At 40.7% G+C, this 17,388-nt stretch overlaps 1 protein-coding gene across 2 annotated transcripts in view; it reads right to left on the bottom strand.

Moving 5' to 3' along the window:
- Positions 1-17,388, bottom strand: part of TRANK1 (tetratricopeptide repeat and ankyrin repeat containing 1) — a 78,903-nt gene that overhangs the window by 27,444 nt on the left and 34,071 nt on the right. The window contains exons 1-8 of one of the 2 annotated variants that reach the window (XM_019508984.1): positions 17,293-17,381; positions 14,271-14,432; positions 10,407-10,661; positions 8,597-8,773; positions 2,654-5,542; positions 1,852-2,051; positions 1,177-1,314; positions 345-485 (exon numbers count right to left, since the gene is read on the bottom strand). In XM_019508984.1, coding sequence (XP_019364529.1) covers positions 345-485; positions 1,177-1,314; positions 1,852-2,051; positions 2,654-5,542; positions 8,597-8,773; positions 10,407-10,661; positions 14,271-14,432; positions 17,293-17,380 — 4,050 coding nt within the window. In that variant the 5' untranslated portion in view covers position 17,381. Of the gene's footprint in view, positions 1-344; positions 486-1,176; positions 1,315-1,851; positions 2,052-2,653; positions 5,543-8,596; positions 8,774-10,406; positions 10,662-14,270; positions 14,433-17,292; positions 17,382-17,388 lie in introns of those variants that run through there. The other variant, XM_019508985.1, reaches the window with a different exon arrangement.

The raw sequence follows: 17,388 nt of genomic DNA on the forward strand, positions 1-17,388 counted from the left end.
GCATCTATGGATGCAAGCCAGCGTTTTGGTCACTTTACTAGCCGCAGCATCGCACTGCAGGCTCATGTTCATCTTGTGGTCAATGATGACCCCCAAGTCTCTTTCTTCCGTAGTGCTAGCCAGCGTAGCACTGGCGAGCCTATAAGGATGCTGCAGGTTTTTCTTCCCAAGGTGGAGAACCTTGCATTTTTCAGTGTTAAACACCATCAGGTTCTCGTCCGTCCATTTGCTGAGCCTGTCCAGATCAGCCTGGATCATTTAAATCTTCCAGATTTACCATTTAAATCTTCCTGTGCATTTCCTATCTCTAACGGATGCATTATTGAAGAATCAAAATATCTCACCTTGTACATTTCTGCATTAAATGAAAGAGGCCCATTTTGAGTAGCAGCATTTTGCTCTAAAGTTGTTTCAATCACTGGCTTGCTTTCTTCTGGTACAGGAGGAGGAGTAAAAGAAGAAATGATTTTCCACTCTTTGTAAGCCTAATTTTGAAAAACAAATAATTGAAGTTAGCTCGATCACCTTCTTAATCAGTGCCCATATACTTGTATGCACACAAATGAAGTAACTTCTCTTTCTACAGACATACACACCACTTGGAAGCTACTCTCAAGTTCCAAATTCTGCTTTATTAAAACAAGCTCATCCTAAATCTCATCCCAAGGGGAGAGCCAGGATGAAAAAGCAACAACAACAAATAGTTGCTCCCTTTCTTAGAGGAAATACAGAATTTGACTTATGGATGCTAAAGATCAGGAGTATGAGTCAACTTTGTTATTAATGGCCTAAGTCAATGGAATGACTCCTGATTTACAACAGTTAAAAAAAAAGAGGAGGAAAGTTCTCCCAGACCAATGTATATTGGCAGACCTACTATTCAAAGTGCAAATCTACAATGTACCAGGTTCTAGCCTATGATACTGGTTCATTACAGCTCATATTGTATGCAAAAATTAAAAGCGAGAAAAATAAAGCATGCACTACACTCAGGAGCAGCAAGGAAACACCAGATGACAGCACAAGCCAGCAAGTCTCGAGTCTCACTTGGCAGTAGAAACGATTGTTTCCATAAGGAATAATATATCCTTCCTCAGCTGAATGGTCAGTCAGTCCAATATTAGACCAAAAATTAAAGATAGAAACCGTATAAAAAAAGACTGAGCAAAACAGTACCTCCGAATCAGTGAAAAAGTTGTAAAGGAGGACATCATCAAATTCCAACCCCTTTGCTTCATAAACTGTTAGCACAAGAGCTAAACTGAGTTCCTCTGGAATCTTCTCCTTCGCCATTTCATTTGCCACCAATATCACCTGCCATAACATAAAATGCACTGGTAAAAGAACATGAGACTTTCAATATTAAAAATAGACAAAATATTCCTGCACGGGGAAAACATACAAGTTAGATACTGAAACACAAATGTTACTTAAGAAGCAGGTCATAGTAGATTTTAAATGAAGATTAAACTAGGCTAGCTCCATGGCTATTTCATCCCATTCCAGAAAACAGCTTGCTAACCTGGCTTCTGACTATTAAAAGCGACACAACAGTAGTGTGCCACAAAATGATAAGAGAAAGGATTAGAACAGAAGAGCAAGTCAGAATCAAGAAATAAGACTAAAATGGCAAAAAGGAGTAAAAAATGCCATGTTTTTTAAAAGGCTTGGAGGCAGAAATAAAGAAGATTTTTAGTTTGTATAGTAAGACTTATCCAGGGCCATAAAAGCAACAGAAGAAAGCTGCAGTCAGTCAGAGGTGATACATTCAGCTACAAACCTAAAACTATCTATGAAACATGGTATTTCCAGGAGACACCCCCCAGTCTAATATACCTAGAAAAAGCAAACCTGATGGGCTCCAAATTCAATTGGTTGAGTTTTCCTTTTGTTGCCTCTCAGTAAGATTGCCAGGTCGCTAACGCTGCAAGACTCTAAGACAATAGGCTTAGGACCATCAAAGAGGCCAGAGTCCCTAGGAAGACGATCAAAAGATTCTGGGAAATAGTACTGAAGCAAGTCAACCACCCCAGAGGCCAGACGCAGAATTCCTGCAAGGAATAAGAACATGCATTACAAATCGATCACACACAAAAACATTTTAAAAATTGTTCAAGCTGCTGAAACAAGAAATGCCTGGGAAAAAGTTACCATTAGGGGGTGAAAGCAGCCTTATAATGTATTTTAGGATACTTTAGACATCATTTGGGGCATCTCTAACTACTAGGCCAGCAGATATTAGAATGTAGGTTACAAAGACTGAAAAAAACTGCTTTCTCCATCAAGAGTGAAGGCCAAGAACAAATAAAACAAAAAGCAAAAACAGAAGCAGGATCACTGCTCCTTAGAATACAGAATTTTGGGGAAGTTGATGAAGGAACAAGTTTCAGGCATAAATCCCCCTTTTTAAAAAAAGAGAGAGAGAAAAAAAAGGAGCCATTCTAAGTCAAAGCAAAACAGTCAATGATGACAAGATTTTCATAGAGGATACCCAATCTGAGGCACCTGAAAAGGTCTAGTTTTCAGAAGATATGAGTATCTGGCTTCCGAAAAATCAGGGTCCTTTAAAATATATGTCTCAGGTTGGGCACCCAAGCATCTAAATCACTAAGCCACTTTTGAAGTGGCCTTAAAATACATTTTGGTACTCTACCTGAATGAGATCTGTAGTTCTGATACAACTGATATATCCTTTTTGGTTTTCTTACACACTGTCTCATGTCCACCAAGTTCTTGCTGGCATAGTGAAACAGCGACCTCAGATCACTAAAACGGAAGGAAACTCCTTTCATTATGCTCTGTGCTGTGTCACCAGTCAGGAACATTGCATTAGGGTTGTTTGTGCATTTCATTAACACTGCTAGCTCGGCTTGAGTGAAGTCCTGAATTTCATCACCATAAAGCTCATGGATGGACCACGGTAGCTCTTCAAGCTTAGAAAGTCTTTGAGATAAATTATACAGGACATCTTCTTCATCAAAGTAACCTCTCTGCGATCTTATTTGCTGGTAAAGACGAAAGAGACGATAGATTTCACTCCGGTCTTCCTTGAAGTTCGGGGCTCTCTTCCGCCCTAGCTTTTTATATTCTTCTTCAGTAAGTTTACCTTGAGAGCAACTTAGTGCTTCAAAAGACCCTTTCAAAAAAGATTTTATTTCTTTCCACACCAAGGCAGGATTATAGGAATTTTTGCCTTTAACCATTTTTGGCCATATTTCATTAGCAAACACATCGTAAGTCACAAAGACTCGAGGATCTTTTTCTCTTGTTTGAGTTTCCACACCCTTTTCATCCTCGACATATTCTCCTTCAACATGACTATCTTCATCTTCCTCTTGCCAATTTGGTATGATTAAATCTTCCTGAGTGGACCAGCCAACAATTGTTCTTTTCAGACTTCCATCCTCATTCCTAAGAAAAAATGGGTTAGGCATGGATGCATCCAGTAACAACAACAACTGCTTTGAAGTAACAAATAGTGGAAAATTTTCCTCTTTAAGCTCTTGTAGCTTGTAAGTACTTGGCTCAGGTGGCTTGAAATGACTAGTTACTTTGGAAGATTTACTAAGTTCAACAAAGTTCCTCTGAACTTCTTGGCAAAGAACATGATTTTTTGTAACAAAAATCTGATGCAAGTGTTCGAGTTTGTCTAATTCTTCAATGCCTTGTTCTTCCTCTACTTCACAATCGCTCTCTGTAGAATAATGACTGCCTTCATTGTCTTGTGCATCAGCTAGGCTCTCCACAGTTTTCATCTCAACTGACTCAGAGTTGTCATCTACGTCTCGATTTTCCTCCTCATCCTCATCTTCCTCCCCCATGTTTGCTTCTTCAGATTCAAACTTGCGCCTCTGCCACTTCTGTCTAACCAACAGAGGGGCTTCTGCTATAGAAGCTCTTTCCCAATAAGAATGAAATTTCTTCCAAAGCCTGTATAAGCAACAAGTAGTCTTTCCTGTTCCGCTCCGTCCAATTAAGATTATTGGTTCCATAGGTTTGGGATTGAGGTCAATCACTGCATACTCCAACTCACCGACTCTGAAAGGATATTCAACAGCAGAATTCATATCATTTAAGATGTTAAGGGCCATGTTAGTACTGAAGCTGTGAAATTTCATTATATTGTATTCTGTTTCCACTGCGCTGGCTGGAGGGAAATATTCAGGTATGACAGGGTCTTTTGATTTTTCTGCCTCGGTGTCTTCAACATAACAACGAGGAAACCGCTTTTGTGCTTTCATGTTAGAGGACTGCTGGGATTTACTTATCCCCTTGAGCTTCTTCCTCAAGATGCAAGACAAGCCACGATTGTATGCAATACATATTGTTTTTATAGCATGGTCAAGTTTGCAATGATCAAGAACAATGTCCCATATCCTTATGATTTCAGTGTAAATTCTCCCAGATTCCTCTAGAGGATGTTTTGACTGTTCCATTTCTATAATCTTTTCTGGAACCTCACTGCAACGGGGAGAAAAGTCTATTGCAAGTTCCCATAGGATCCTTGCCCCCTTGTTCAACTTTGCTTCATAAAGCCGAATATCGGTTTTCAAATGTTTTAGCGGCTTCTGAAGGCTCTGCGTCCATTCTCCATTTCCAAGCTGCTGAATTACCATTATAATTTTCTTTTTCAAATAAGGAGGTACAGCTTTGCTGCCTAGCATCTTCAGCATTTCAGAAGTACACTCTATTTCCCAGGTCATATTATCAAAGTCCTGAATGTACATCTCAATGTCCTGGATCTGCCCATTATCTTCTGTTACTTCTGGTTCTTCTCCAGGAAGCAGTTGTAAAGCAGATTTATCGTGCTCCTTCTCTGTACCTTCTTCGTCCAAGTGAACACTTTCTCCTTCGTACTGAGATAGTCTCTCACTTCCACAGATTTGTGGGGGCTCAGTGTTTTTCCCTTCAGCAGTTAGTATGGAAGATGGCTTTATTTGAGAATTTTCCTGGGCTGCAGTGTCACCCAATTCAAGTTTCTGTATTAAATCTGAGATTGCCTGCCCTAGATGATCTCTTAGAGTTAAGAGCTTAGTTACTCCAGTTTCTTGCTTTAGCTGAGTACCACCTATCTCTTCACAACTATTAGTACTTGAAGTTGTTTTTTCTAAACCATCGCATGAGTTGATGCTAGGTGACAATGCTCTTGAAGATGCAGATAAAGAATGTGCTGTGTTTTTTGACTGTGATGTATTATAGACAGGATTGGGTTTAGGCATTTTAGCTGGTTGCCCTCCTGTGTCTTGTCGATACCTTTTCTTCTCCAATACAGCTGTATTCCAGGCACATAGCATGGGGTTAGTTTTTTTTATTCTGTGCCTTGCATTTTTTCCTAATTTATTTTTTAAGTTCAAATTGATATCAAACTTTGCTAACAAAGCTATTATTTTCTTAACTTGCTTTGTCAAAACTTTTTGAAAAATAATATGCATCACTGTATTTCCATCTTTGTCTTGGATGTTTGGATTAAGGTGTGGAAAAGTGGATGGATCTGAACCGTAGCAGTCTAGTAGATAGTTGAGGAAGCATAAACCAATCTCATCTGAAAGAAATAGACACCAAAATCACCAACTTTAATTCACTCTCTCCCAAGAGTCAGAAACAGTTATATTTCCAATCTCTGTGCTACTATTAACCGAACATAAGTAACTTTAAAAATGCATTCAGTGCAGTGCTTGATAGGCCAAGCAAGTGATGTTTAGTCTTTAAACAGAAAAAAGACAAGACAGAACAGAGGCAGTATGCTGCTTGTTACATTCAACCACCACAACTACAACCCAGCTGTTTCCTTCTCCCAGCTTTTGGGGAAAATAAGGCACGAGTCTTTGTGCTTCCTCAATTAACATTTTCCTTACACAATAGCCAATAAAAACACTAGTGTGATTTTTTGCAGATGCCTTTCAACTACATACTGACCAAAATCACATCACCAGCCAAAGGTTTAATGTTGGTAGATTTTGGTCACTATTACACTGGAGCAATTTCATTCATATTCACAAAGATGATACCTCCTCAGCCATCCTTATCTTCACCAGAAAAAGTTACTTACTTGTCTTTCTGAGCAGGTGTAACAGATAGTCAGCTGAGCATACACATATTTATTTCTGTAAATTGTAAACAACTGGCTCAGCATTACATTTAAACTGATTAAATTAAATTAAAAATTTCCACCTGATTTAAAAAAAAACAAACAAACAACTGAAAAGTCTTTAATAAATATAAGTTTACCACTGTTCTTTACCTCATACTAAGGCCAGCTGAAGCAAAACCCTGTTTTTCTTTTGCCCTCGCTCAGGCAAAGCTCCTGTTGAAGTTACTAACACTATACTTAGGATCCTAAGAAAAGTAGGGCTAGAAGGGACCTTGCTTTTTTATCCAACACATAGTTAACTTGTGGAATTCATTACCACAGGAGGTGGCAGAGGCAGGTAGCATAGCCAGGTTCATAAAAGGACTACACTAATTCATGAACAGATCTATTAATAGCTGTCAAACAGAACTATTGAAGAGGTTTCTTTTAGGACTGTCAATTAAATCGCAGTTAATGTGCGCAATTAAGGCAAGAACCAATTAACACATTAATTTTTTTAATTCATTTATTTTTTTCACGTGTTAATCTCACACATGGTTTTGAGCCTACACCTGGGCTGCCCTGCCCTGCTGCTGTCACCAATGCCTCCAGGCCGCCCAGTTGGGCAGTGGTGGCAGCAAAGATGAGCTCCGGTAAGCTGCAGCAGAAAGGGGGTAAAAGGGAGGTATGCCCACAAAACTCACCCAAGGCCCTAAGCAACACTGGGGGTTCAGAGACAGTGGCACCGAGCTGTGGCTGGGCTAGTCTGGCACTCTTGAGCTCGAGATGGGTTGGAACTGCCTGGGAGCTCCAGCAAGAACCACCTCCAGGTCCACAGGCCCCTGCGCATCCCCCAGTCAGGGCCCCACACAGCCCCGTGCCCTGCCCCCAGTGGAGGTAGCTGCTGCCGGTGGGCAGGGGCGGGATTCCTGTGAAGCCACCTCCCACAGCCCCCACCCTATGCTGCACCACACACCCAGCCCCAGCCCATTGCTGCCAGAGCCCAAGCCACTCCCAGTACCACCACCATTGCTAAGCTGGGCAGAGCTGGCACTCTCCTCCATGCCACCTGGGCTCCTGCTGAGACCCGGAAAGTCCAATGGCTTCATGCAGGTCCTGGCAGGAGCCCGGGAGGCACACATAGATCAGCAGCTATGGCCGGCATTGTGGCAGTGGTGGCGCTGGGAGTGGCTTGAGCTCCAGTAGCACTAGGCTGGGGCTGGAGGCACGGGAGATGGCTCCACAGGAATCCTTCCCCCACCCACCAGAAGCAGCTGCCTCCACGAGGGCTCAGGGCCACCATTGCCACCGCTCCCCAGAGGCCTGGACTAGCGATGCACAGAGACCCACAGGCCCAGAGGCACTCATGCTGGAGCTCTCAGGTGGTCCTGACCTGCCCTGAGCCCAAACCATGGGGCCCAAGGGTACCAGGCAGCCTCACAATAGTAGCTCTAGGCGGGTCTCAGCAGGTTGTGGACTCCAAGCAGCTGCAGCAGGAAGAGGGGGCATACCCATGAACCCACAACCCCCATCTAGGGCCCCAAGCAGCTGGGTTGGCAGTGCAGGAGGTTTGGGGAAGGCGGCACTGGGCTGCGGCAGGGCTGCCTGGCATGTTGGCCCTGGGACAGGGTGGGACCTCCCAGGACCCACTGAGCAAATAAGCGGGGAAGTGTGAGCCCCAGCTGCAGCAGCTGTCCCTAGCCCAGGCTGCTCACAGCCGCCACTCCTGGGACAGAAGGCAGAGTGAGCCCACCACCGCTGGGGCCATGCTCAGGCAGGGGCATGCCCCAGGCCTGGGGCAGCTTCATGGAGACCCCACTTAGACTGGGCATCCTACCAGGGCATGTGGGGGATCCCCCTTCCCGGGGTCCAGACTCCCCTGCGGGCAACTCCCCTCCCTTGGCTCCAAACCCTCCCCACTCCACCTCCACACGCACACACAGCTCACAACACCATAAAAATTCACCCCCCAGCCATACGCAATACCTGCATAATTTTGAGTTTTTCTGTGCATAATTTTGAATTTTTCGCTGTGCGATTAAAATCGTAAGTAATTGTGACTAATTTTTTTTAATTGCGCAGCCAATCACAATCAAATTTTTTAAGTTTGACAGCCCTAGTTTCTTTCGGCATCTCTAAAACAGTAACAGTGGATCTCAGGGGAAGTAATTAATAGGGGATCGATCACTCTAGATCTATCCACTCCAATGCTCTCCCAATAAAGCATCCACACCTGTCAGCTAGTGGGGAGAGGATACAAGGCTGAATGCACTGACTCAGTATGGCATTTATGTTCTTACAAGGTAAAGGTTTGGAGGGAGAAAGAAACCCAGTAAAAATACTTCAACGTTAGCCCTAACATTTTCCCCAAAGTCAGAAGCCATGCTCCAGTTTTTAACATTTCTTTTCCTCCTCCTATTCCTAAAATTTTATTGGTTCCTATTTAGTGGCTTATTTTTCAGATATACAGGTAGGACTACAGCTTCTTCCCGAAGTCAACGGTCTCATGGACATTAGAAGTCTTACCTTTTTTGTCTAAACAGATGGAGACTGCAGCATGTAAAGGAGTATCACCTTCTGCAATGGAAACACTCTGAGAATCTGCGCCACTGCTCAGAAGCAAATAAGCCAATTCAAAATCAGCATTTTTCAAGCACGTTGTCAGTGGTTTTTCCTGGATGGTTCCAAGCCCCTCAGGTGAAGCTGGTGAAATAGAAAAGAATATTTACGTTAAATCAGACACATAGGTCTGTATACTATAAACAGGGTGTGCATATGTCCCAGTCTGGCCAAGACAGTCCTGGGTTTCGTAAGCCAGTCCCAGCCAGTTAGTAAAAATTAAAACAGAAATCCTGAAATCACAGGGGCATGAGGCATTGTTTGGCAAGGAGGTGGAGTGGCATGGTGCACCAGGCAAGCAGGTGGGTGGGCACCATTGTAGAGTGCTGCTGCCCGCAGCAGTGCCACTGACTTCCTTAAAAGTAGTATGGTCACCATAATTATAAAGGCTGCAAAAAAGAAAGGACATCAGCTTCAGATATTGAGTGGTTAATAGTTAAAAGCATAGGTTTAGTTTCATTATATGCATCCATCTCCAAATATTATTAAGGTAATGCTAGTAACCGCATATCAACCTCTCTTTGAAACTGTATCAAGGGGGGGAAATAAAAACAAGATTTTTCCTTAGATAATCTGAAGCCCAACAATTCTTTCAACCTTCCCCCATCAAAAAAAGTGCAGGAGTAGAGCATGTAAAAATAATAAAAAGACTGGAACTTCTTCTGTGCTTCTGACTTGCACAAAACTACAGTTAAACCAGCATATTTCCATTTACTTGTAGCTGAGACTACACAGCAAAGACCATCTCCATCCTCTCTTCAATTGCCCTCCAGGTATTCAAAGACTGTTATTAAAAATTCTCTTTCAGTCTTCTCTTCTCCAGACTAAAGAATCCTAGCTCGTTCAGCCTCTCCTCAAGTCTTGCTTCCCAGACCTCTAATTATTTTGATGCCCACTGCTGGACTCTCTGCAATCTATGCATATTTTTCTTGAAGCATGGGGCCCAAAAGTGGACACAGTACTCTAGGTGAGGCCTCACCAGTGCTGGATAGAGTGGAAGAATCACTTTTCTTGATTTGGAAGAGACGCTCTTGTTAATATAACCCAGTACGCTGGTGGCTTATCTTTTTCTTTTGCAATAAGAGCACACTGTTGGCTGATATTCAGCTCATGGTCCACCATAACGCCCAAGTCCTTGTCTGCACTACTACAGCCTTACCAGTCATTCCCCAGTTATTCCCCACTTTGGAATCACAAATGGCAATGGTTCCTCCACTCCACAGGGGGACCCACAAGCCACTGTTCCACCCTATTTTATCTACTAATCCTGACAGCTTCTTGGAGAAGAGACCTTGTTTTCATGTTTACTGGTAATCACCTATCACCCTATATAAAGCAATGGAAAACCTTCATGAAATAATCCATGGGTATTCTAAATGAGGCTAATTGTGCCCATTTACATTTAGAACAACATACATAAGCTTTTCACAGCTCTCCTTATCCAAGTGAAAACAGCATGTTGCTATTTCCTCCACAAAGCCATTTCAGTGGAGATTCTGCTCCCCTGCTCACACTGAATATTAGCTTACCCTACAAGCAAGCTCTATCCATTTTGACACAAACATTATGCTCTAGAATCAAGCCTTTTATATACAGCTATTGCATTCATACAAGGGCATGGGAATCAACGTAGTATTTCTAAATCCAAAGTAGTATTTGTACAGTCAACAAACCAAAGTTTTACATCCAAGACATTTTAATATCTGTAAGTTTTCACCTCCTCTTTCTATCAGGCATCTTATGAGATGTACTCGTCGCTTATCCGCTCTGTCAAGCTGTTTGATAATGCTGCCAATGTCGATGTCGGAAAGATCACAATTTTTGATGAGTCCACCTCCTGGGGACATTTTCCCACTGGCTTTCCCTGTTAGCAATAGCAAAACTTCATGCCACATTTGCTTTTCTAACAAGAGCTTTATGAAGTTGGTAGCACAAGCATGGTGGATGTCACAAACCATGTCTTCAGGAATTTCTACAAAGAAGCAAAGGAAAACAAAAATAAAAATCAATGTATCAATATAACATTGACCAGTGTAAACCAATTCCAGAATTATTAACCATTCAAAGTATATATAACTTCAAGTTAGCATTACTGTTCTGCATCCAATAGCATAGAAAGCATGCATATAAACAAAAATCAGTAAAAGAAATCAATGCTACCTTAGGACCTGGACAGATGACACATTCGTAATGCTGTAATCAGCATTAATCCATTGTAAAAAAGTAGCACTAAGATGATGCAAAACTCTATACTAGAGTCATTCCACCCAACCCGATGGAGAATTCCCTCCTGGATTACACCAGATTCCCTGAAAAGAATCAAAGTAAACCTATACTGGTGTAAGTTACATTGGCTTGTGTCATCAATCTGTATTTATTCCATGATGGCAAACAGGCTATTATGTAGTGATGAGGCCAGTGATAAATAGCCACCTGTGCTGGGACACCTGATCCTCTGTCTGTTCCTGATCTTGATGTAATTACATTGGTATACATAATCAAATCAGGGTAAACTATACCAAGGGATGTATTCACCCATTCATGGTCTTTAGGCAAGCAGGTAAGGGAGGCTGGTAAAAGGTAAAAAAAAAAACAACAAAAAAACAACCCCAACAAAACAAAAACCCCGGAGTGTCCTTAATTTACAATCAGATTCAAAACCTTCTCACAAAAAACAAGAGGGCTTAACATACCTGTTCACTTACTTCCTTGTTCCCCCACTTTTGGGAGAAGGGAGATGAGGAACAGAGAATACTTCATGTAGACAGTGAACATAAATTCTCTAAAAAAAGGAGTTGAAGCACACTCGTAAAGCACTGCTGACAACCCTGTGGTGCTGCTATCTGCCCTAGGCTGCTTAAAGGACCTCAGGTCTCACAAGTGCAGAATCTGAGATCCATATCAAAATTACTAAATTCACAAGCATAAAAGAGCCACATTTTCTTATTTTCACTGCTCAGCTTCAACTGCTACATTCCTCTGGAACTGCATTATCACCTCCCTGTGCTTATGACATTATCTCTCCTACTGGATTCCCAGCTTCTCCCACAAGAAAGTGTGACTGTACTAAAGCAATTCAACTTTTTTTAGTACAGGCTCATTGAAACGATAGCATGGGGGTGCAACCTGCCAGTGTGTGCACCCCTTAGAAGTGCAGGTCACACTACACAAACCCCATGGGTAGCAGTGATTAGGTGCACGCCGTAGGCAAGTCAGGAATAGTCATTGCAGCATGCATAGCCTTGACTTCCCACTGCTCTCAGCTGGGTAGGAACCATCACTCTTTCCACATATCTGGTCAACAAGCTGTACTAGTTACTCATCCAGAGCCCAAATTGGGGATTTTTATTTTAATAGTTTTCCTCTGAACAGCAATTCCAAGCAAAATAGTAGCACATGATTCCAGGCTTGTCATCTCTCAAACCGCAAAATCAAATTTGCTGAGTTTATACAAGTAAAGATAGAACTTTAACTGCCTGCCAGCTCAGAAAGCTCAATAGCAGATGTGAGGTGGGGGGTGCAAAAAACAAAAACACCTAGATGTGTGCTTTATACCTTAAGCACCAGCACTAGAAATAGAATTTGGCCTGCAGAGTATTTACTCTATTTCATCCAAGCAACCCATTGTTTTTCTCATCACTGCAACTGTCTCTGAAAGCCGAACTTCTTTATGAAATAGATGGGTACAAAATACATCTCAGCCTTTTTTCAGCTGTGTTGGCTCTGCAATTCTAACCAAAGATAAAAGAAATATACACTTATTTTTGTCATGGAAGTATGGAAAATACAACTCTTAATATCCTGCAATACACTGGAGGGTGGGGGGTGTAAGACAATATTAAGCTTTTCTCTGAAAAGAGACTGCATGGACTTGAATCTATCCACAAACTTTATTACTCCAGGCCATTTCTGGAATTTGAAAGAGAACATAATCCCAGATTGATATTGACTAGATTCCCTATTAAAAAAATAATAATCCAGTATCTATAAAAATGAAAGGACCAGTACCCTGAAGGCCTGAGTGACAGAAGAGAGTAAATGCTAAAGGTGACAAACAACAGAGAAAACAATACTTAAACTTTTCTGATCACAGCCCTCTTAATCAAAACTTCCTTACAGGATTTCATGTTCATATTAATATATTTCAACATAGTTTAGGAGTTTACAGTTAGACATTAGCAGAAATGTTGTGCTATTCATGTCCCCACGTTTCTCTTTTGGTCTGAACGTCCCTCCCTTGCACACTTCCAGCACACTACTACATCATCTGTAGAAAGGGGTGGGGAGAAAGGGAGGTAAAGGGGAAGAAGCAAAAAAAAGGGAAAAGCGGAAGACCAGAAAAATACAATAAAACTATATTTTAAAAAAAATACATAATTTTGTTGGATTTGTTTTTTCTCTCTCTCTGATTTGAGAAGCTTTCCTGATAACAGAAATGACTAGAAACAGAAAATGATTGCTGTTCAATGTTCAAATTGGAGGAGGTTACTTAATATTATAGAACCAGTGTTGCAGTGCAGTACTGTGAGGCAGTTATTTCTACCTTCCAGATGCTATTTTAATGCTTAAGTCAATATACCCAGCATTGAAATAAAATGCAAAGTCATACATTACTTTCTCGTTGAAGTTGCCCGTAAAGAACAACACACATGATATGCACCTTAGGCATACAGGCAACTCCTGCTTACAGCTCTTAATTGGTTCCCAAAAAACTGAGCGTTAAGCAGAAATAGCATTAATTAAAATTGAAAGTTTTTGACAAACCAAGATGGCCACCATGACCATTATAAGAAAACTCACTGAGCACTAAGTGGAATCAGGTATCAATGTAAAACGAGCATTATAGTGAAATAACACTAGCAAAACAGCGTTAAGTACAGGAAACCCCTGCTTGTGAAAAAGTTGCTTATCACAAGGATAAGAAGTCTTGCATTCAAGGCCTACATCTCTCTAAAGTCTATATGCTAGAATTGGCAGAATAAAAATAAAGTCTTGGAAAGCTAAAAGGCCTATTTAAGTTAAATATTTAATATAGTAGGGGGTGGAGGGGGGAAAAAAAAAAAAAAAAAAAATCAAACGCACTGTATTCAGTATGATTCAAAAAACTGCCAAATAAAACTTTGATGAATAGCATTTATACTAGTAACAAAGTGTCGGAAAAAACACAAATATATGGAGTCATAGTTACATTAATATACTTGTGATACAGACAAGAGAGTCAATAAGTTTTTAGTCATTACATCTGAAAATACTGTATAGCAATTCTATTTGTAGGCAGAAGCATTTTGCCAGCATTAAAAACAAACCAAACCCAGCACAGAAGCATAAAGCAGTAATAGCCTTGCTCTTTTATAGGCAAAACTGCAACAAAAGAATATAATGATAATATAATCTATGCTGTTTGTGGCATTGAATCTTGTGCATTTTTCTTGAAACATTAAAAAGGCAAGACATAACAAGTACAAAACATTTTTGTCCCATGTTACAGAAACCAGGGGGCAAAATCCTACATTTTACCCACCGATACAAAAGACTCATAGATATGAAATTGTGAGAGGGGGAGATAAACTGTTTATTTTACCTTTTACAGTTGACAGTTTCTTCAGAAAGCTCTGAACAGCTTTTTCCTGCAATAAATTTTTATGCTGTTCTTGGTTTTCAGGACTGCAGAACTTCAGAAATTGTTCAAAAGCAACCTGAAGACAATCTGTTTTATTAGCCGAGGTTTTGCTTTCACTCTGCCCTGCAAAATATCACCAAAGTTGGTAATCTGTTTTTGGTTTCTCTTTAGTTACATTTTGGTTTGGTTTCCTTAGAGAAGAAGAATGTATGGATATTATTATATAATATATCCTATTAATAGCTATGGGAGTGCTAACCTGGGTAAAAGCACATGTGGGGTTTTTTAAGAGACACAAAAATATGTTATCCGCCAGTTCACAAAATATTATATTAAAATAATGTTGGAAGACAGTGTGCTTTCCATTTTAGCTAAATGCTCTTAAACACAAAAGTCCAACCCCGATTTAAGTTTGCCTGCTGCTTTCAAGACATTAAACTTCATCGAAGTGAGATGAAAATAAAATGATTTATTTTGTCCCTTAGGATGCTAAGAGAGAAGTCAGATTACTGGAGATAACTCAAGGAAGGTAGTCATCTTTCAGGTATTCCTGAAGGATATTCCAGGAGTAGAGCAGCAACTATTTCTCTAATCCTACATACACAAAGGCCCCTGACAGATGTTACACTTAAAAGGTGTGATTAGTCTGTTAATCACATCTTAAATAGTCACTCGACCACACATTCAGGAAAAGTGGCACCATAAAAGAGAAACCATCCACAAAAAATTACAAAATTTTTGTGGCTGGTTTCCATCATGCTTCAAATTGAACATATGGCAGGGTTAGGATTGCACCGCGTCCCCAACTGGCTTCAGTAGGTATGTGCTGCCCACCAATCAGATAATTGTTGGCTGGACTGGGACCACAGCTGGGCTTGAACCAGCACTGGAGCCAGTTGGCTGATAAGATGATCATCGGCTGGATTGGGACCACAGTAGAGATTCCAAGTTGATCTTTTCATTACAAAGCCACAGGCCTATGGCCCATTGCAGACCAAAGGCAAAAGAGGACAGAGAAACTATGGATGTCAGCTAGATGAAGGGTAAGAACCTGTACTTGTTACACTTTTCTGTCTTCAAACCCATAGTCCAGTTTGTTTGCATAATTCTTCCAACCCATGTAATAAATCCTTTTGTTGTTTGTCTCCTGATTGACAGTGGAAAGAGTTATTTCTAGGGGAATTATATTCCAGGATCACTCTGTCCACAGAGAGGGGGACCCATATTGCTTCCATAACCCAAAACCCATAACTCACTTGGGTCCATCACAGGTCCCTCACCGCAACTGCAGAATCCAGCATAAGGGCAAAGGAATTGAGGTACTAGGATAGGAAGCTATCTTGGGGCAACCTCAATCTGTTCCTTGGGGCAAGTGGCAGTTCCATGGGGAAAATTTGGGACCTCAGGGGTAAATAGATGGTTTTGTGACAACCATCATTTTTGCATGATCATGAAAACAAATAGGTCAATGCATTCTATCCTAAAAAGCAAGCAAAGCAGCACGTTATTCCAAGGTATTTGGGAAGAATCAACTGAGGGCATCTTGATCCTTTTAATGCTTAAAACACTAAAGCAGGCTAGTTCAATGGGCCCCAAATACTGCATCCTACAAGTTCCTATTTCTAAATATCTTCTATTCCTGTTGAAAAGGAATGGAGTGATGAGCTCTAACTGGTAAGCAACATATTATAGATGACATAATTAGTGGTAGGTTGTACTTTAAGATACAAAAATAATGTGGCCTTTGTAACACAGACCTTCACTTCAGAACCCCTAATAGATCTCAACTGAGGAGCACGAAGTAGCCACCATTTAAAAAAAAAATTGGCCAAATGACATATTAGCAAGGTTATAATAATTTTCTTTTTTATTATTATTTATTTCTTCTGATGTTCCAGTTGTAATATGTTATGGGAGAAGAACAAGACACAAAAAGATGAATAAAAGTAGTTATTATATGGATTAAGATATACCAGCAACAAAGTGCCTCATTTCTACCGGGTAGGTCAAGGTGGCAGGTCAAAACAGTTTCCTTAACTGAATGGAAAAAAAATATCTGATTATTTCCAGATTCCTTCATAGTTAAAATATTATGGAAAGGTTTCAAATGTAGATCATAAGTTTTGGGGGGGAGAGGGGTCATGCTTCTATTTTTACTAAGCTTCTACAGTAATGATATGAATTTTCTTCACCCAGAAGAGTAGCTGAAATTTTATCTGCCAGTTCCCAATAGTACTGGCATCTGTACATTTTAAACATTACTGGGGGGGGAGAAAGCAGCCACAGAACTTACTAGCAGTGGCAACATGAACATAGTTGAATGTACACAAAAGAAATCTCCTAAAGGCCCTAGGCTTTACAAAACCATTACATACTAACTAGCACACTGTCTGTCATTCCACTGCAATTTCTGGTCCACATAAAATAGGATTGTTATTATTACACCATCCAAAAGAATACTGGCTGCCTAATAATAAATGGAAAGACATGATGCAAAGATTCTTACAAATCTAAGGACCTGCTCTTGCAACTACTTAAGCACATACCTCTTCCAACAATATGGGTGGTCACATTGACACTAAGTTACACATGTGTGTAAACTTTGCAGAAGTATGGTCTATTTTTGACAAGAAGTGATGAGACACAGTAAGCAACACCAGAGAAGGAAGAAACGTGGAAAGATGCAGACTGCAGAAATAACTCCGTTTGAACACGGAACCAAATGGTGGTACAAATACTTTTTTTTGAAGATGACAAGAGACTAGTACAGCATCACTGAAGGGGAATGACACAACGTGATATTAGAAACACTGTAGGAGTTTTTTTACGAATGTCCTTCAATACAAGAACAAGAAGTTTAAACCTGATACAGGAGAGATACAGAAATGAAACTCATCCCCACTCGCAATGAAAAATGGATCTTCTGTGGTTCATAAAAGAACACCATTTTAAAACAGGGAATAAAAACAGCCTTATGTAATACCTAGTGATGCTGTAGAGAAAGCAGGATGTCTTGCTATGTGACTGTTGATTATATCTACAGCCTTGAAGTTTTTATTTTTCTTCAGCATATCGACAG

This window comes from Gavialis gangeticus, unplaced genomic scaffold (genome assembly GCF_001723915.1).
Source record: "Gavialis gangeticus isolate Ggan-Ray unplaced genomic scaffold, GavGan_comp1, whole genome shotgun sequence".
In the NCBI taxonomy this organism is placed as follows: domain Eukaryota; kingdom Metazoa; phylum Chordata; order Crocodylia; family Gavialidae; genus Gavialis; species Gavialis gangeticus.